The 21,032-nt window shown below is 46.8% G+C and overlaps 2 protein-coding genes and 1 pseudogene across 2 annotated transcripts in view; 1 reads left to right on the top strand and 2 right to left on the bottom strand.

Annotated features, from left to right (window-relative positions):
- Emp1 (epithelial membrane protein 1) overlaps positions 1 to 4,144 on the bottom strand; it is a 75,248-nt gene extending 71,104 nt beyond the window's left edge. The window contains exon 1 of the mRNA XM_006976520.4: positions 3,994 to 4,144. The gene's annotated coding sequence lies outside the window, so the exon portion shown is untranslated. The remainder of the gene's footprint in view (positions 1 to 3,993) is intronic.
- Positions 4,145 to 9,423: 5,279 nt separating this feature from the next.
- LOC121828245 (sorting nexin-19 pseudogene) lies at positions 9,424 to 10,294 on the bottom strand (annotated as a pseudogene).
- A 9,142-nt stretch (positions 10,295 to 19,436) lies between these two features.
- Positions 19,437 to 20,807, top strand: LOC102923172 (phosphatidylethanolamine-binding protein 1). Its single transcript, XM_015995427.3, has one exon. It carries the CDS (start codon positions 19,485 to 19,487, stop codon positions 20,046 to 20,048), a length of 564 nt encoding a protein of 187 aa, XP_015850913.1. The 5' UTR covers positions 19,437 to 19,484; the 3' UTR covers positions 20,049 to 20,807.
- The last annotated feature ends 225 nt before the right edge of the window (positions 20,808 to 21,032 follow it).

Raw genomic sequence — 21,032 nt, 5'->3', positions numbered from 1 at the left:
CAACCTATTTCATTCATGAAGATCCCCACCCTGACCCGTGATTTTGGTAGCTCTGAACCTCTGAATTCTGTGCATGGGTGATAACTTTATTACACGCACATAAAAAAGGGCCAGGGCAGCCTGCAGAACAACACACCATTGCCCAACCCTGGGCCCTCCCAGAGAAGCGCTGCACAGTCAGTTCTCACCTTTCCTCCCAGGTTCCCATACCCTGTGACAAGCAGGAGCCAGAGAGGGCCTGAGTCACGAGTCACATGACTGAAAGTGCACATAGGGCTCTCTCCACACTTGGCAGGGCGGTGTGAAACTGTCCTGCAAACAGAGAAGCAAGCGCTCGGCAGGTACAGGTGTGTGTCACGAAGCATCTTCGGGCTGTTGTCCGGCCAGCCAAGATCAGAGAAAACACATGCTTGGTGATCATTCCTGAGCAGTTCAGATGGCCACAGAAGTTCCTGTTGTTTCTAGACTTGGTGGGGGGGGGGGGGGCGGTTTGCCAGAAGCTGTGGTTCCAGAGGACTTCAGTTTCCATGGTCAGATAAAGGGGCTAATTACTAACTCCCTGGCTGTATTCAGGTTCCAGTTAGCTAATTAGTAGGTTAGCTGCCTAGTTAGTTGGCTCATTGGTTATTTGGTTTATCAGCTAGTTACCTGAGTAGTCACCTAGATAAATACCACAGAACATAATCTACCCTTGAGAAAAATGGCATTATTTCACAGCCTCTTAATCCTCAGAGAAGAGGTTTCCAGGAAGAAATTGTTCTTCCCATTTCAGCAATTTCTGCTTTTTTTTTTTAAATAATATATTCTTGAAGGAAGAAAAAGAAAAAGGGGGATGATATAATTATACCATAATCTCAAAAAGTCAAAAAAGTAATTAAAAAAAAAAAGTTGGACTCAGAGATGACTCAAAGTGGTCAGACCTTCAGAAGTACCTAGTGCAGCAATCACATCTTTTTCCAGGAAAGAACAAGCCCAAGAGATGAGGTGACCTGGCTAGGGTCACATGTCTGGTCAGCGCCCTTCACCTTGGGGTGGGCCTGCCAGCGTCCACAGTGAAGCAGGAGGAAGCAGGCTGCTTCCCTCCTCATTCAAGACGTGAGGTTTGCTCGAGATTGGCAAGTGTAGTTTTAGACATTTCTCTTTCCTGTCTCCGTCCCAGTCCCTAACACACACACACACACACACACACACACACACACACACACACACACACACACACACACACACACGGTATGTGCATGATACCTGCTGCTACTGTCTATAGATACCATCTATTCTTCCAGCAGAAGTGTGATTGACAATGAAAACTCAATTAATACACACTAACTTCAAAAAAAAAGGTTAAAAACTTATGCTTGAAAACCACAAGAAAAAAATAGATTTGGCTTCCTGACTCATAGAAGGCACAGGAAATGGCTCTAGTTGGCAGGCTCCAGCTGCTGGCAAACACTGGCCTCTTGGCGTTCTGGTTCCGCCATGCAATTGTTTTTCCATTTTCATCTAATCCCACAGTTCACTGCTTTATTGCCAAAATGCATCTATCAGGCAGGCCTAGCCACCTCCCCGTCACCAAAGCAGAACAGTCAGATGCAGGCGGTGTGACATGCGTACAAGAATCTGGCTTTCCAACCAAAGACCTAAGTGTGACTTGGTTGCAAATCATCTCACCCAAGGCATTTATAGACTGGCAGCTTCAAAGAGAGGCCGACATTTCCACAGTGCCCTGAGAACGAATGAGGTCACATTCTGGGGAAGCCCTCGGGACATTACTATGGGAGTAAACGTGGGGAGCGCTCAGGCCTGACCACGCACCGGGTTCTCAATCCGAGGGGAAGGCTGCCGGCAGCTGGGCGGGGCCAAGGCAGGGCTGGAAGTTGGAACTGTGATCTGCCCACCTGTGTACACAGGCAAGCTCCTCTTCCCACAGCCCTAAGAGGGGGCACCAACGGGGCAGGTCACAGCTAGGGCCAGCTGTGTGCACAATCTTGGAACGCTCCCTGTCCATTCCTGAAGCTGGTTTTTTGTTTTGTTTTGTTGTGTTGTGTTTTGTTTTCCTGGTTCTTGGTCTTCTGCGACAATTTAAAGAGGCCCTGACACTTCTTTCTGGCAGACAGGTGATTGCTCAAGGGCGGCCACTCCTTCCTTTTCCCAGCCTGAGCTTGTGCAAAGGGAGAGCACTGGAAAGCCAGATGCCTGCTCTGGCACCTTCTTCCAGCACTCGGTCTCCCTGGCCACTTCAGTGGTATCGACAGTCTACAGGGAACAATCAGCTCCCAGCTAACACTGTCACCTCGCCTTCCTTCTGCATCTCTAAAGCCTTCATCTCCTCCAATGGGAGAGCATCTTCCTGTGCTCATGACACACACACCCCTCTCTCCTCCCTTGCCAGGCCCTGCCCACTCTCCTGACCTCAACCAATAGCTCATTTTATTTCTCCTCCTATCAGGCTTCTGCTGTCCTCTGGCTGTCTGGAAAATCTCCCTGGACTATCTTTCTGTTGCTCATCCTGCTCACAATCCCATTGCTATAGTCCCTCCATCTCTGCGCCCCCTAGGTCAGGGTACCAGTTCACGTTCTTGACTGCAAAGGTCACCAAGGAACTAGAGAAAGGTTGCTGCCTGCCTTTGCTCCGCACACTTCCCCTGCAGTAATAGTGCTCCATGCAGCGGGGTTCACCTCTTCCGGGACTTCTGGGGCAACACGACCCTTCTGTCTCCATCTCGCCCTCTGTTCCTGCATGCCAGTGGTCAGTCAGCTCCTCTTACCTAATTTGCCTCTGGACACAGAATCCGCCACACTCTATTACCAAAGCTATTGTCCCCTCCCCTCCTCTCTTGTGTTCTTTTCTCTTGATTTTTAAGTGTGTGTGTGTGTGTGTGTGTGTGTGTGTGTGTGTGTGTGTGTGTATGCCCTCAGAAGCCAGAGGCATCAGATTACCCCCGGAGCTGGAGTTATCGGCAGTTGTGAGCCACTGTGGGTGCTGGGAACTGAACTCAGGTCCTCCACAGGAGGAGTACATGCTCTTAACTGCTGAGCCATGTCTCCAGCCCACACATCTGCTTTCTTAACTAGGTAGTTGTTTCACTTAGGACATGGGTCCAAACTTTATTATCCCTTTGGTGTACAATTCCTCTCAGCAGACAATGTCCTCGGGCTATTGCCCTCCTCTAGGTTGTTACAGTGATCTCATTATCTAAGCTTCAATCCGTAGTCTTTCTGGATTCTCTATTTCCAGTAAATGGTAAAACTGTTCCCTTATTTGATTATTTAAGCACTAAGCTTGAGAACCATTCTAACGCCCCAGACTCTTATCCCTGTGTATAATCAGCCACCAAGGCAGTTCTTTCTAAAAAAAAAAAGTTCAGTCTCCTTTCTTCTTGACCCACCATATTACCACTAACATCATCCTCTCTAGTTCAGATCAATCATTCTGTCGTCCCCCTTCAAATAAATCTGCTTTAAGAGCATTTATACTCTGCACTAGGCTTCGAGCCACAAACAGCGGAAACAAAACAGCGAGACTCCCCTTGCTCCACCAACACAGCGTACAGCTGTTGGAAGAGACGAGCGTTGCTCGAGAGGACACCTATGAATATGCAATTACAAGTGCAAGTGAGCACGACAGAGGCAGAACGTGATTAGGAGAAAGGAAGTGTGGACCAGGATAGCGGCTCAAGCCTGCCGTCCCAGCCTGGGCTACATAGTGAGTCACAGCATGGCTGGGATGACAGAGTGAGACCCTGTTTCCAAAAATAAAAAGGAGGCCCGTGGGAATTGACTGAATAAATAGAAATGGTCGCTGAGGGTAGGAAGGAGTCACTCACACAATTGCTGACACATAGCCCAGTAGTCTATTTGGTCAAAAAGAACATGAGATAGCAGGACACTCAAAACACTGGAAGAAGCAATGGGGTTGGAGCTGGAAGGGGCTAGGAAGAGGCTGGAGAAAGAAGTGGGCAGGGCCAGCGTGGCTGACCAAGGTATGTGACTTGCCTGGGTCAGACCCATGAGGAGGAGCCTTGCTGTGACTGCAACGGTGGCCTCCTCTGCTTGAGCCTCTGGCTTTCCTAGCTCTCCACCTCTGCCTCGCTCATCACAAGGCTCCCTCTAGACTCTTCACCCAACACCATCTTCAACAATCTGTGCGTCACGGCCAACGGCTCTACGCTGCGGTCCTCGGCTCTACGCTGCGGTCCTCGGCTCTACGCTGCGGTCCTCGGCTCTAGGCCTCCGCGCCCCCGACCCCACCTTCCCTGCCTGTAATCTACAGGCCCCCTCCATCTCACCTTTGACGGCCTCGTGGAAAGCTCTCGCTACTCACCGAAAATGGTCGTCCCTGTGCTCAAGCACCTAGACCCTCGAGCTGTACCAGTACAGGATGGGCTTCTGAGCTGGAAGGCCATCCCTAGAATCCTGGGTTTGAACAAATCATTTCACAATGGAAGCCCCGATATCTAATCCATAGAATAGATAAAAATCATTGTTCTTGTAAAGCTGTTGGAGAATTAGGTCTGAATACATTTCTAAGTAACTGCATAGTTCCTAGTAAACATAGACTACCTCCTATCCATCCGGCTCTTTCACTTTCTCGTACTGTCCTAAGGAAACGGCAAAGTTTTCAGAGGAAAGGGACTATGTACTTTTTATCTTTGTATTTCTAATTGATGCCTAACAGAAAAAGTATCTAGTCAATAATGCTGAATGATTCAAGATGTTAAACATTGAAAAGTGTTGAAAAATTGTTTAGTTGAATGGAATAAAACATTTAAAATATCTAATTATACTTTTAAAAAGTTTTTTTTTTCAAAGACAGGATATCATATTGCCCATGCTGGCCTCACACTTGCTTTGGAGCTCAGGCTGGCCCTAAAGGCCTTATCCACCTGTCTTCAGTTCCCAGTTGCTAAGCTAACAGGTATGCGTCACCACATACAGCTTTAGATTTCTTTTTTAATTAACACACCATATTAAAAGATTTGAGGGGGAAATCTGCATAGTTGTGAAATAGCCAACGTTCAGCTCATATTGTTCACTCCGATTAGATAATCAAAACGTATTTTTCTTGATGATACTCAACATTGGCAAAGCTAGGATCCCATGAATTCATATGCTGCCCGTAAGAGTGCAAATTGCTAGTAATGCTCAGGAAAACTAGTTTGCAGTTGGTATAAAAACCTCTATAATTTTGTACTTAGTAATTAACTGAGCCTCTGGGGATGCAACAGAAACAAAGACAGGAATGTAATGAAGGTTTGTATTCTGAGAAGGTCTTTGCTACACTGTTCATAACAGCAACAAAAGAAAAAGAAAAAAATGGCGTAACCACCCAGGAACAGGAGAGTGAGTCGTAAATTAGAGGTTAGGATTTATCCACAAGAGGGATCGGGTAGTCGTTTACTCGTGTGTTTCTAAGGAATTCTTAGACATTGAAAACTCTCTGTGATGTGGTGCTAAGTGGCCATATGCCACACAAGCCTGCACTACAGTGCCATGCCAGCTTTGGAAATATACGCAGGGTTCCTTTCACCAACATCCTCAACATCTAAGGTTTTGTGGAAGGTGGGGAGTTTAGGAACTGTGCAAACGCATACCTGTCCACGAGCAAATGGGAATCTGGTTGTGGTCAGCAAATCCTCAGAGAGAAGGACAAAAGAGGCCCCCCAAGAGGGGGATGAAGGCACCTGCTACCAAGCCTCACAACCTGAGGGGCCACCGAGCCTCACACCTGGAGCTGCATCTTTGGAGCCCATGTGACAGAAGGAGAGGACCTCTCCCTTATGTCTTATGGTTTCCAGATGTGAATCATGACATGCATTCTCTCTCTCTCTCTCTCTCTCTCTCTCTCTCTCTCTCTCTCTCTCTCTCTCTCTCTCTCCCTCTCTCTCTCTCTCTCTCTCCCTCTCTCTCTCTCTCTCTCTCTCTCTCTCTCTCTCTCTCTCTCACACACACACACACACACACACACACACACACTCTAAATAAAGTGTAACAATTTAGAAAAACAGTAGAGGCCATGACAAATGAACCTACTCATGACTTGTCTGTTGAAGTCTTACTGGAGGCCATTAAGGAAAGTGACCAACAATTTAAACATCTCCACAGAAGCCTTCCTCATTATGACTGTGCTACAGAAACTCAAAGTAAAGATGTTTTAAGCTTCCTTGTCTTTGGAAAAGTCACCCTCCCACTCCGCCCTAAGTCTTTATTGATTGATACTTTCTTGTAGGATGGTATACAAATGCACATCATATTTGATTTTTATGGAAATGGGCATACGATCAATTGGTGTATCTGTCCCCTATCACCTCCTATAGAAGGGAACAGAACCTGAGGGAGAATTGAGCCCCTGAGACCTGGTGAGCTGTAGCCTGGCTCCAGAGACGGGCACCCTGACTGGTTTCTGGTGGCTGAGTAAGTCTCCTGACATTCAAAGAATGTGTGAATAACTCCAAAGGGAGACACCTAGCCTCTGGGACTTGCCTGAGGTATCTGAGGCAGAGGTGGTTGTGTCAGCCTCTTCAACAGAGACACTGACATCCAAGAATTCCAGGACGACATCCCCAGAGCCATAAATGAAACGTCTGTTGATGAGAGGTTGACCTGACTCTGGCTCGGCCAGAATCTGTTTGCTCCTGGGCTGTCTATTGAAAAATATGATAAAACTTCAGACTCAGCAAAGCTGGGTTCTCCAAAGGCACATTCGTGCGTGTGTGTGTGTGTGTGTGTGTGTGTGTGTGTGTGTGTGTGTGTGTGTTGCATGTTAGTGTGCACAGAATGGCAGGTAAAAGCTAGAGGTCAATGGGACTTCTTCCTGAAGTGCTTCTCCACCTTTTTTTGAGACAAGGTTTCTCACTGAACCTGAAGATACTGTTTGGTTTCACTGGCTGGCCAGTGGCCCCCAAGATCTGCTCCCAACGCTAGCACTGGGAGATGCAGGCCCCCATGCCAAAATTTGACTTGGGTGTGAGGGATCTGAATTCTGGTCCTCATGCTTGCTTAGCAATAACTTTGCCCAATGAGTCTCCTCTTTACACTGTAGTTTTTGAGCCAAGGTCTCTCACTAAGGAGCTCCTCGATTTGACCCAGCTGGGGAGCAAGCTCCAAGGGATCTTCCTGTCAGGGCTATGATTACAGGTGTGAGTTGCCACTTAGGAGTGCTGGAGATCCAAACCTGGGTTCTCACGCTTGCTCAGCAAGCACTTGACTAATGGAACTGTTCCCTAAGCCCTGTTTCTTTTGTTTGGCTTTGTTTCATCCTGTGGGAATATTGTTGTTTTGGTTTTTTGAGGCAGGACTTTTTTATGTAGCCTGGACTGGGTTGACACCGATTTTGTAGCCCAAGCTAGACCGGAATTCAAAGCAATCCACCCATCTCAGGCTCCAGGGTGCTATAATTACAGATGTATACCACCATATCTGATTCAATCACCATCTTCTGCTCCTGAGTCCTTGTAGGCTGTGGAAACTTGGGCCAAAGCCCACCAAGTCAGGAAGATGCCCAAAGAAGCCAGGGATACTGCACCCAACTCTGTAGACACATTCCATTCCCCTGCCCTATACCTCCAGCTACCTCTGAACTAGGCTCCAAAAGACCTGTCTATGACTCTACTAACAGCAAGAGAATCCAAACCTGTAGCTAATTCTACCCTGTTCTGGGTCACGGTTGAGGTCTTGAACTAGCATGGCTGTATCTGACAACTGTCCACATCATCTTAGAGATTCTTTCTGGATTTCTGTCTGGGCCCTGTTGGGCTACAATGCCACTACCTTTATGTGCTGTCACTTTTTAAAAGTCATTTTTAATTGTGTGTGTGTGTGTGTGTGTGTGTGTGTGTGTGTGTGTGTGTCCTAGGATGCTAGAGAAATGAGATCCCCTGGAGCTGGCATCACAGGCATTTGTGAGCTGCATGGTGTGGATGCTGGGAACCAAACTCAAATCGTCTGCAAGGGCAGTGTGAGCTTTTCACCACTGAGCCATCCCATCCCTCCACTCCTCGCCACCTTTCCTGTGCTTTTCAGTGATGAATACTGTCCCAGACATAGATGGGATCTCTGAGTCTACATTGTGTCCCTGGAGACTCTCATCGATGGGCGTTTGTCGTGGGGCCAGAGAAGCTTTACTGGTAGGAGCCTCAGTCTGGACTCCCAAGCCTTCTTGCCTTCCGTCTGGAGCTGCTGTCCATTCCCAGCATTGTTCAGCTCCTCTGTGGGGCTCTGAGACTTTTGTCTTCAAGCTGTGTCCACAGTAGCACTCAACATTATCATGACCATAGCGACCAGGGACAGACATTTTAACATAATTTCTTTATTGATTCTTTGGGGATTTCACATCATACAGCCTAATTCCAATCACCTCCCAGTCTCCCCATATCCAACCCTCACCCCTGCAGCGCCCCCAAAAGAAAATTTTAGAAAATCAAACCAAAACAAAAGCAAGCAAACAAACCACAAAAACAAGAATAACATGAAACAAAACCAGATAACCCTCTTCGATTCTCCATCTCTCCCACCTGTCCCACACCTCTTCATCAGTCCTGGTGATGTTGGGTGGTGAGGGACAGAATCTTGACAGAGGCAGTAAGAGCCATCTGTGTTTAGAGCCAGGACCTCCTATGTGTCCTCTCTTACTAAGAACTTCAGAAACAGGCTGGGCATGGTGGCACGTGCATCCATGCATTCATTCACTCATTCATTCATTTTGGTTTTTAGATACAGGGGTTCCTCTGTGGAGCCTTGGCTGTCCTGGAACTTGCTCTGTAGAACACCAGGAACAATGCAGAGTGTCACTTCAGGAGTGTTAATCCATGACATCTTTGGGGGCTTCTACTCTGTCACTGTCCATGTTTCCAAATGGATGATCTGGAAAGAGCTTTTAAAGACCCTTTATGTTTTGATAAGTTTTCACAGTATGGGCTGTCTTCTAGAAGGTTCTGTAGATTGAAAACCTCCAGGGAATGGTGATCCACGGTGTGGAGGGCCAGCTGTTGGACAACACACTGTTCTCAACATTGGGGGCTGTCTCATACTTCTCAGTGTAGATTGTGCATGGGTGGGGTCTTGCAGGGGTGATGGTGCCAGAGACATGAAGGTTCTGGATGACAACTGTGTCACCTGAACTCCTGAGGGACTCAAAGCTCAATGTGGCTGAGCTAAAGTGACTAGGAAAAGAGGAAGAAAGTGCACCCAGAGGCACAACAGAACTCCCACCGTTAATGAGAGCCTTCTCTATGTATAAGGGAATGGCTGACTGGTGTTCTCCAGGATCTTAATCAAGACCTCCCACTTCAATGAAAGCCCTTCCCCCTCCTTTAATCCTATGCAAAGACCCTCACAGACACTCGTAGAGGTGTGTCTCCTAGGTGACTTTAAATCTAGAAAGTTAACAACGAAGACCAACCAACAGAGAGATGGCCTCTCCTTGATCTAACTCTTGTCTTCCACACCAATTTGGATCTCTGGGCAGGAGTTCAGCATGGAGTCCAGCAGATCTGTGTCTGCTCCTTCAGTGTCCTTGACTTCCTCACTGTTCTTGGGCTACAGTGTTCTGGAAACCCTCTAGGGGACCCAGGGAATCCTAGATTTTGTTGGAGAAGAAACTGCATGGGGTCGTGGAGATGATGGTTTGCTTGTCCATTTGGACAGTGGACACTCGAGCTCTGAGTCTTCACATAAAAACAGAAGCCTCGAATATCTGGCTGTAGAAAACAGAATGAATTGTTTCCTGCTTTTTTCCCCCAAGCAGCCCAGCTAACCCCCCCCCCTGCCCCCATAGTTTCATGGCCTTCCTCAACCTCTGTGGGTGGGCTAGGCTCACTGCAGTTTAGGAGCACTGGAGCTATGGCTGGAGAAGGGGCTCTTCCTCCTGGAAGACTCTGCCTCAGCGATTAGTAGCAGAGATGACGGCCACCCCAGGACACAAGCCAAGCTGAATGGTTCAGGCGCATGGAAAAGATACTCATGAGTACAAGGTGAAGCAACTGTTGATCAGTGGTGAGGTTATATTGCAAATCATGAGCTCCGTCACACATGGTGTGCTGTCCTAGTCTACAGTACATGGGGCTTGGGCACTAGCCCTTGAAGCAACAAGTTCAGAATGCCAAGTGTATGGTGGTGTCAGGACCAGAGCAGTGTTCATCAGGATGTGGGGAGGTATCCTGGCAGTGTGCCTCCCACAGCTGGCAGAGCTGAAGTGGACGTCTCTGCTTCCTGCTGTGGCCGTCTTTGCCTGAATGGAGCTCTGAAGATGACAACCAGAGAGAGTCTGAACCCTCTGGAAAAGAGTAGAGTTGTTCATCGTGCCCATCTACCGTGGAAACTGCCGACTTAGCCCTTTCATGCACGCCTCTGTCTCTTCCTCACGGGCTGGTTGACCCATGGCTCCCTTAAGTGAGAGCAGGATAAGACAGAATCCACATAATCATTGGGTGGCAGCGAGGGCAGGTAGCCACTAAGATGAAGCCTTCTCCGTGAGATCAACCTGAAGCCCAAACGGTGGCCCTGAAGCCCAGCCATCCTCCAGCACCACTAGCAACCCAGATAGAAGACGCAGTAGGTATGGCCGGAGAGGTGACCTGGGGCTAGCCAAGTGACTCCTGCACAGCCATCAGCTTCCAGCTACTCCACAGGTAACTGATAGTGCAGCTGGACTCTTCTAGAACAGATGAGGAACATGGCTACGCGTGGATGAAAGGCTGAAGTGTAAGAAGGCACGTTCATAATCTGAAATTGCTGGGAGGCTGGAGATGTACTCAGCTGGTAGAGTGCTTGCCTCGAGTGCAAACAGTTCTGGGTCGGATCCCCAGAACTACATAAACCAGGAATGGCGATGTATGTCTGCAGTCTCAGCTCTCAGGATGTGGAGGCAGGAAGAGCAAATGGTCAAGGCCGTCCTTGACTACATAGGGAATGTGAGACCAGTCTGGGCTACATGAGACCCCGACATCATTGACATCATCATCATCATCATCATCATCATCATCATCAATAAAATTACTTGAAAATATAGCATTCAAAAATCCCAAATTTTTAGCTTTTTTAAAAAACTTATGAAAGGTAATGTTTTTCTGTATCTTTCGTGTTCATTTTAAATATTCAAATAACACTTTTTCTTGTTTCTCTGAATGTCTATTGCATTTCATTTGCTTTGGCTTTTCTGATTTTCTCATCAAATCATTTAAACTTTTTCCATCCTGCTCACTGGTATTCTGGTGAAGTTTCTGCTTCACAGATTATTTCAAAGTCGCTCTCAACCCTGCCAAGTTCACTTAGTATTCTACCCTCTGCTGCTGTCTCATGGATCAGGGCATTTTTGCTTCTGTCACGAGACATATACTGTTTTCTTTTGGAACAAGCAGTTCTCTTGGGCTTCCTTGGAGAGACGACGCAGCAAGAAGACCTGAGTTCAGATCCCAACACTCATGTGAAAATCCAGGTCTAACCCCAGTGTGGATGCAGGGCTGTGGGGAGTAGGGTGGGTATGCAGAGGGTCAGAGGCAGGAGGATCACTGGGATTTGATGGCTGCAGTCTAACTCCAGGTTCAGTGAGAGGCCGGTGCCAAGGGAATGCCATGGGCAGTGAAAGAACAGGACAGCAGTTGCCCCCCACCCTCCATACGCCCACCCATGTGCACACTCCACACAAACACCACACTCACACGATAAATAAATAAATAAATAAATAAATAAATAAATAAATAAGCGAGCAAATAAATCCATAAAACTAAGAAAAAGAACACCAAACCAAGAGGGAAAAGGTAGAAAGTCCTGAGAAAAGATCCCCCAGGTGACAATTTATTAAATATTCAGTCTGTAGATGCTGAAAGCAAATCCCCCGAACATCTGCTCAGGAACCTTTCCAGGCCACCCGCAGAAAGCTAAGGATCGTGTTGCTTCTTGGAGTGGGAGTAGAGAGCTATGAATAATAATGTCTTAATACAGGAAGTGGAAAAGCAAAATACAGAAATTAAGATTTGAGGTAGAACTAATGATCTATTGTATTCCATATGCATTGTGTGTGAGAGGGGAGGACCCTACAGGCTGGATGTGGTTATCTGGCAGAGTTCTTGTTCGTTTATATCCTGTGCTGTTCTGGGAGGGCTTGTGGGAAGGGGACAGTCGGTCTTAAAATATTAACATTCTACACAAGTGCTCCAGAGCGTAGGAAGGCGGGGAAGAGAAGAGAGCAGAGAGGAAGAACGAGGCAGGGGAGAAACGGAGGGAGGGACTTCACTTCAGCGTATTTAAATTTTAGAATAAATTTGCCAGAGGGGAGGAAAGAGAGACTATTGGATACAGTTTATTTAGACAATAACTGTTAGGTGAGGAAGAGGCCACAAGACAGGAGCAGCTAGATCACTACATAAGAGTAATTCTCTGGCCTCCACAGGCCCACAGAGGAATGGCAATCTCAACCCACGGCCAGAGGGACAGAGGGGCAGGGGCTTGCGCCACGATCAGCCCAAGCCAAGCTAGGCTCTCTGAACAATCCCAACTTAAAGGAGCCTCCGAAGATGAGAACAGTTCCAGAGCTCATGTGGGCTATTTTTGTGTTTCTCTCTCTCTCTCTCTCTCTCTCTCTCTCTCTCTCCTTCACACACACACACACACACACACACACACACACACACACACACACACACACAGCCCACAGCAGAGGACAAACCCAGAGCCTTTGTTACTCAAGCATTCTACCACAGAGCTAAATCCCCAACCTCTAGAGCTCCTCCTGGGCTTCAAGAGCTTGCTGAGAATCCAAAACTGGCTTTTGTCTGTGTTATCCTAAACTCATCTTGTAGGAGTCTCCGGGCAAGTTTCCCTGTCCTCTCATTCACTGCAAAGGGAAGTCCTGGGTCTTCTTAGGATGGCCACCAGGGCCAGCAAAAGCATTATCAGCACTCTCTCCCCTAAGAAAGAGCAGATTTGCTATGAGTCAAGTGGAAACCCTGGTGTCTGTGGCAGAAGAACAGAGAAAGTGAGTCGGGAGGAAACTTGGGGAGCCAAGGTTCTGTAAGCTGGCCTCTAGCCCTGCACAGCCATACATGAAGGATCTCCCTTTCATGGGTCAATTTTTTTCAACCTCCAAAGGATGAAAGCATCACCTACATGCCAGGATCCCACCAATAACTAAGCCTCCTGAATATTCCAGAAAAATTGAATAGGATGGTACGCAAGTTTTTTTTTTAATTAAGAAATTTTCTATTCAATTTACATACCAACCACAGATCCCCCTCTCCTCCTTCCTCCCACCCTCCAGCCTCCCGCCCCCCAACCCACCCCCATTCCCACCTCCTCCAAGGCAAGGCCTCCCATGGGGAGTCAGCAGAGACTGATACGTTCAGTTGAGGCTGGTCCAAGCTCCTCCCCGCTGCACCAAGGCTGCACAAGGTGTCCCACCATAGGCACTGAGCCCAAAAAAAGCCCACTCATGCACCAGGGATAGATCCCAATCCCACTGCCTGGGGCCCCCTAAACAGTTCAAGCTAAACAGCAAGCTGTTTTTTAATTAACATGGTTTGCTTGTTTTGTTTTGTTTTGTTTTGTTTTCATGCATGGGCACTGATCTACGTCACTGGAGACCCACCCTCTCTTCCATCTAACTCCTCCCATTCCAAATTCATAATCTCTTCTTTATTTCTGTTACACACACACACACACACACACACACACACACACACACACACACTGTGTGTATGTATATGCATATATATGTATATATAACCTACTAACTCCATTTTCTTTTGTTTGTTTGAATATGTAGTAAGTGTCCAGTGCTGACCACTTGGGACTGGATAACCTGTGTGGAAGCTTGTCCCTAAAGCAACTGCTTTTCCCTCTCTCGGCAGCCACTGACCATCTGCAGCTCTTCATCAAGGAGTAGGACCACATGGAATTTGCCCTGTCTGCACTGACATGTCCACTAACATTGCCATTTTGTGGGTCTTGTTCAGATAAGCGATTTATAAAAGCATGAAATCTCTCACACAGCTGAGTGAATCAGCCGGAGCTAAATGAGTGTGGACACTTCCTAAGAAACCCTTGGAGATGATGTACCAGACTCTGAAAGTGAAATGGAAATACATAGTCAATTAAAGAAATGTCCTAAATGCCAGGAACCGCAGTTAAAACTGTGCTGAACCTGAACTCTACAGGCTGCCTGTGAGACTCCTAAGCAACAGAGGCCAGGAAGCAGTCTGAGGTTCACAGTGGCCCTGGAGCTGGCCTCTAGGGTTCAGAGTGCTGTGTTTCCAAAGCCATTAGCATGGGAGGGAGAGGTGGCTGAAAGGGCAGGGAGCTAGGGGATCACAGACATCTGCCTACCACACCCTCATCTCCATCCTGTCTGAAACCGCACCCCTGGGACTGGCCTGAAGCAGAGCCAGCTGCCACACAGCCACACAAGTGGGGGCGGGGGGTGGAGTGCTTCTCCCCAGACTCACCCAGCATGTCTATCCTGGGTTTGCTCTTTCCTTCTGTTAATTTTGCAGCATATTTCCCAGCCCACATAACAAAGCTGTGAAGAGATAAATCCATGTTGACTTCATGAGGGAGGCAAAAAGGCCAAAGAACTCTGGGCTTTGCTCCTGGTAAATGCTAGAATTACCAGCTTCCCCTCACATCTGTGTTTCTTCCTGTCAGCTAAACACCATTAGAGATACACAGTCTCCAAATTATACCTCAAGGGGGCCAGGGAGATGGCTCAGCAGGTCAAGGCCACCAAGCCCAGTGACCTGAGTTCAGTCCCTAGGATACACGGTAGAAGGACAGTGTGTAAACTGATGATATGACGGCTCTATGGTCTAGTTAAGGGTAAAGCTTTTATTGTAGATATGAGAGAGAACAGCCAGAGGCATCTGGAAGAGTCCAGAGCAGAGAAGGAAGTAGACAGAACATGGCCAGCAGACTGGACCTGGCCAGGAGAGAAGCAGGAGCAGAGCAGAGAGAGGGGAAAACAGAAACAGAAACAAAAACATGAGAGATGGGGAGTAAAGAGAAGATGGGTGGGTGGGGGAAGAGCAGGAGGTCAGAGGGGGGAGGAGGAAGACAGAGAGCACAGCCGAAATAGCAGGGTTATAAGGAAAAGGAGTAGCTGAGGGTAGGGAAGCCTGTGAGCTGGGGAAGTCTGAGGAGGGGAGGAGGGGAGGAGAGCTAGGAGGATAGCTAGCATGATCTTTGAAATGTGCAACAGGGACTTGTGATACTGAGGGATCCTAGAAGCCAGCATATACTTTGGAATGCTGATGGGTGTTCAGCTGTAACCTCCAGCTCTCCCCTGCATGATCCAGAAAGCCCCATTCCTGTCTCTCTCCAAGCCCCACCCACTCAGAGAGCCTCCAGACAAAGGAAAGGCACAAAAGGCCCAGTTCAGCATTCTTGGAGGCTACTGCAGCTTCCTCCCCTGAAGACGACAGCCACCCAAGTCCCCGCCTAAAGTGCTCAGCTTTTGACCATACTTGGGCATCAACTCAGCTTATGGCAGACACATCATCACCTCACACCTACAACCTATAAAGTCTCCCTGTGGATGCAGCTTCTCCGGCCTCGATCTCTGGGACTGGAGACCCTGCTCAGGAGCTGCTTTGCTCAAATAAACCTGTTCTTGTACTTTTTCAACTCGGCTTGATCTGGCTTACTGCATCGGTGGAGAAATCTATTGGGGCCAGAGGGTGGGGGTGGGGGGGCAAGGGGCTGGAGGGGGGGAGCAGAAAACCTATTAGGCACCACAGGTAGCCATTTGTCCCTTCTGCCTTTTGAAAATGGAGTTTCCTTTGGACTTGACAGAAAGACCTGACTCCCACAAGATATCCTTTGGTCTCTAAACACACACACTCATAAACAAACAAAATGTGCCGGGGTGGTGGTAAACACCTTTGATCTTAACACACAGAAGGCAGAGACAGGGAGATCTCTGTGAGTTTGAAGCTAGCCTGGTCTACAAATCAAGTTCCAGGACAGCCAGGGCTATTACACAGAGAAACTATGTCTTGGAAAAAAATGTAAATTAAAAAATTTTAAAAAATACCTCATTTTTCAGGGACTAATAGTCCCTGAATTCTAGGACTCTATGAGCTCCTCCTGAGTAAAGCAATAAACACGAATAAGCCACATCTAGCTTTCGACCACCTAGGTCAACAATAAAATGGATATTTAATATTTACTTAGCCGGGCGTTGGTGGCGCACGCCTTTAATCCCAGCACTCGGGAGGCAGAGCCAGGCGGATCTCTGTGAGTTCGAGGCCAGCCTGGGCTACCAAGTGAGCTCCAGGAAAGGCGCAAAGCTACACAGAGAAACCCTGTCTCGAAAAACCAAAAAAAAAAAAAAAAAAAAAAAAAAAAAAAAAATATTTACTTGCTGGGTTCACATTTACCAAGTGTCTTATACTTACTGCCCCAGTTCATAATGAAAGCTTCCGGCAAGGCAGTGCCATCCAGGCTCCAAATGGTTCCAAAGGATCGCCAGCCTTGATATTGTCATCATTGGTAAGCCGCTCCACACTGCCAGGACTGGCCTGCACAGTCATCTCTGCAGTCATCTCCAGGCTTAGGCTGTCTTGGGTGCTGCACTTCTCGCCTCATTCTGTCTTGGGTCACTCCCTCCGGGGAAGACAGCTGCTGTCTGTGAGTACCTTCAGTGTCCCAGGGGAGAAGCCCACATAGTGAGGAGCTGTGGCCACCTGACAACAGGCAGGACCGCCTAGAGAGAAGAACCATTCCCCCAGGGAGCCTTCACTGCCAATGTCTTTCAGGTTTTTGTTTGTTTTACATAACGGCTTTAAGGAAATGCAATTCACATGCCAAATAATTCAGTCACTTAAAAGTTACATTTTGGTGATTTTTTGTGATAGTCAGAGACATGTAAGCCACCAACACCCTGAAACTGAGAATATTTTCTTCATGACAAAAGGAACCCTGTGCCCTTCAGCTGTCTGCTCATTTCCTCAGCTGCCACACAAAGCCGCCACTGAAGAACTTCTAGATCCGTCTTCTGAAGATTTGCCTTTTAAAGATATTTTATAGAAGTGGATTCATATAGACTGGGTTTTTTTTTATCTTAAATGTATTTATTGGTGTGTGTGTGTGTGTGTGTGCATGATTCAGGGGCGGGGGCTCACGTGCCACAGTGTGATTAGGGTCAGAGGACAGCTTTCTTTGTCAGTCTGTTCCCTTCGTCCACGCTGTGTGGGTTCTGGGGATGGAACTCAGATCACCAGTCTTGTTTGGAAAGTACCTTTACCCACTGAGTCATCTCATTGGCCCAGAGTGTAGCATTTTCTAACTGATCCTTATTTACCATCATGTTTCCAAAGTCCATCCATGTTATAGCATGTATCAGAACTTCATTTCCTTTTATGGCTGAGTGGAATTCTGTTCTCATTGTATATAAGTATATTTTGCTTATCCATTCATCCATTCATGGACATTGGTTTGCTTCCAACTTTGGGCTATTGTGAATACTGTTACTATAAACACTGATATACAACTTTTTATGTGGATATATATTTTCACTTCTCTGGGGTGTATATACAGAAGCCGATGCTGGGCAGTAAAGTAACTTTTATGGGCAGTCACTTGGGAAGCAAACAGTACCATTTCTCCTCTCCACCAGGAGTCTTTGAAGACTTCTATTTTTCCATGTACCCTCTGGCACCTACTGTATTTGACTTTTTTTGTTTGTTTGTTTGTTTTGTTTTGTTTTGTTTTGTTCTAGCAGATCTAGGTGGATATGACTGACATTAAGATACTGGTTTGCATTTTCCTGATAACTTACAATGTCTACCATCTTTTCTTGTGATCTTGGTCATTTATGTCTCTTCTTAAGAGAAATGTCTGCTCCAGGCCTTAACCCTTTGTTTAAATTAGTTGGAATTTATTATTAAATTGTAAATATTCTTTTTCTTGGGTGGGGGGAGAGTTTCAAGACAGGGTTTCTCTGTGTAGCCCTGGCTATCCTAGAACTCACTCTGTAGCCCAGGCTGGCCTTGAACTCACAGAGATCTACCTGCCTCTGCCTCTCAAGTGCTGGGATTAAAGGCTTGTGCCACCACCGCCCGACTTGGTAATATTCTTTACAGACTCCAGATATGACTTTTATCAAATATGTGATCAGCAAAATGTTTAAAAATCCATTTTATATATTGCCTTCTATTTTTTTTTAATAACATTTAAAATTTTTTTATTTAGTGCAGATGTTAAGGGGGATGTGCTACTACATGTGTGCAGGGGTCAGAGGACAACCTATGCAAGTTAGTTTTCTCCTTCCACCATGTGGGGCCCGGGAATCAAGCTCAGATGGTCATGTTGGTGGCAGTCTCCTTTACCTAATGAGCCATCTTTTTTGCTGGCCCATCTCAGCCTTTTCCATTGTTTTGGAAACACAGAATATATTTTCATTTTAATGAAGTTCAATTTGTCTTTTTCTTTTGTGGTTCATGTCTTAGTGTATTTTATTTGTTTGGTTTTTTATTTGTTACCTTTTTTGTTTGGTGTAGTGTGTGTGTGTGTGTGTGTGTGTGTGTGTGTGTGTGTGTGTGTGTGTCTGCCATGGCATACCTGTGGAGGCCAGAGAACAAATTCCACCACCTGGGTCCTAAGACCGAACTTAGGTCCTGAGGTTTCTCAATGGGTGCCTTTATCCACTGAGCCATTGCCACCTTGAATCTTGGTGTTATAGCTAAGAATCCATTATCAAATCCAAAGTCATAAAAATGTAGCCGTATGTGTTCTTCTAATAGTTTATAAATTCTTAAGTTCTTGTTCTATTTCACATTAACTTATATCTGGTGTTTAGGTTGGGACCCAATGTTACTCTTTTGCATGTTGACGTCCAGTGATTTCAGAATCACTTACTGAAGACTGATTTCTTCCCTGTGGAGTGCTTTGCGTCTTTGTTGAAAACCGCACAAAAGCAATGCGCAGATCCCCGTGTCTCCCATTGTACCAGTATGCCACTGCCTCAATTATTACTGTTTTGTGCTGACCTTACATCAGAAAACACGTGAATCTTCCAGCTTTGTTCTTTTGAAGATAGCTTTAACTGTTGTGGCTCCTTGCAAATCCATCCATACGAATTTTAAACTCAACAGTTTCTACAAAGAAGCCTACAACGGTTTAGATAGTACTTTCATTGAATCCACACACCATCTTAAAGGATGCTTATTTCTTGTTAACTCCTAAGTCTTACCCACAAACATGGAATGATTTTCATTGATTTAAAGCCCATTCAGTACCTTTCAACAATCTCTTGTACTTTTCACACTATGGTTTTCATAATTTTTGTCAAATTTGTTCTTGAGTATTTTAATTTTATCACTTTAAAAAAAATTGAATTGATTTCTTAATACCCTTCTTTGAATCATTCATTGAGGTATGTAAGAATACAAAGGGGTGTGCTCCCCGCGGCTGCAGGGCTCACGTGGTCAGCAGGCAGGTCTCAGCACAGCACGTGGGTTCCAGTTGTTCGTACCTAACGGCCACCACAGCCTCTAGCCATGCCGGTAGACATCAGCAAGTGGGCCGGGCCCCTGAGCCTACAGGAGGTGGATGAGCGGCCCCAACACCCACTGCGGGTCACCTATGGAGGGGTGGAAGTGGACGAACTCGGCCAAGTGCTGACGCCCACCCAGGTTAAGAACAGACCCAGCAGCATTTCTTGGGATGGCCTTGACCCAGGGAAACTCTACACGCTGGTCCTCACAGACCCCGATGCTCCCAGCAGGAGAGACCCCAAGTACAGGGAGTGGCACCATTTTCTTGTGGTCAACATGAAGGGCAACGACATCAGCAGTGGGAAGGTCCTCTCGGATTATGTGGGTTCCGGGCCTCCCAGTGGCACCGGCCTCCATCGCTACGTCTGGCTGGTGTACAAGCAGGACAAGCCCCTCAAGTGTGACGAGCCTGTTCTCAGCAACCGGTCAGGAGACCACCGCGGCAAATTCAAGGTGGCGGCCTTCCGCAAGAAGTACCACCTGGGAGCCCCGGTAGCCGGCACGTGTTACCAGGCGGAGTGGGATGACTATGTGCCCAAGCTGCACAAGCAGCTGTCTGGAAAATAGGGAAGTCAGTCACTTGACGGTCCTGGCCACCCCCCTGCAGTGTCTTCTGAACAACAAGTGGCACGACTCTCCTCTTCTCACTCCCATCCTGCAAACGGGAGACTCGAGCTGTCGTAGAGCGGTAGTTTAGGGTGACTCTTTCTTGTTGTTTGCCCTAAAGACTCTAAATAACTGCATGTCCCAGTTTGTTTTGATCAAATTTAAGCTCCATCTGGTGAATATTTGGCACTATGATGGGGTTGTTATATTGTTAATAAGAAGATAGTAACTCCAAAAGCAGAGAAGAAAAAAACCCAAGTAAAAAGACCAGGTCTACAGGAAGATGGCTAAGTATCCGTCCTTATGAAGAGACAGGTGCGATGCCTCAGCCTCCATTCTGATCAGGAGCTGTTTCACAGCTGACCCCATCTGATGAGACTCGTTCTAAGTCCTGTCTCCGCCAGCACAACCAGAGACTTCCATCCTGGATAATCCCAGACAGTACAGCTAAACAAATATCTGTGTCTTGTGGCTCCATTAAAAAGAGCTGGGAAAAGCAATGAGGAAGATGGCTTTGCTGTGACCTGGCTTGGCCGGGGCGCCCTGCTGCAGTCCTGGATTGCAGTCCTGGATTGCAGTCCTGGACCGTCAATGGGAGTCCTTAACTCAATTCCTGCTAAGTCAATTGCTCGTCACTGGTGCAAGAAGAGCTAATCTGGAGCTGCTTATGTTAATTCTGTTTGCTTATTGTCAAATAAAAATTTAAAAGGGAAAAAAAAATCCCCATACAATGGATTTTTTTGTATTGATTTTATATCTCAAAACCTTGTTGAACTCATTTGTTGGATCTACTTTGACACTTTGGTTGGTAGATTGATTTCTTAAAGTTTTCTGGGTTCTTACTGTTTGTTTATTGTTCTAATTTTGTTGCTTGAAATGGTGCCTCTTGTAGCCTAGGCTAGTCTCGAACTTCTGACCTTCCAACTTCTATCTACTTAGTGCTGG

Source organism: Peromyscus maniculatus, chromosome 3, assembly GCF_049852395.1.
Source record: "Peromyscus maniculatus bairdii isolate BWxNUB_F1_BW_parent chromosome 3, HU_Pman_BW_mat_3.1, whole genome shotgun sequence".
NCBI classification, from domain to species: Eukaryota; Metazoa; Chordata; class Mammalia; order Rodentia; family Cricetidae; genus Peromyscus; species Peromyscus maniculatus.
This window is presented reverse-complemented; position numbering and strand designations above follow the sequence as displayed.

Excerpts from the sequence above, each read along its gene's own strand:
- LOC102923172 (XM_015995427.3), top strand. The coding sequence starts at position 19,485 with ATGCCGGTAGACATCAGCAAGTGGGCCGGGCCCCTGAGCCTACAGGAG.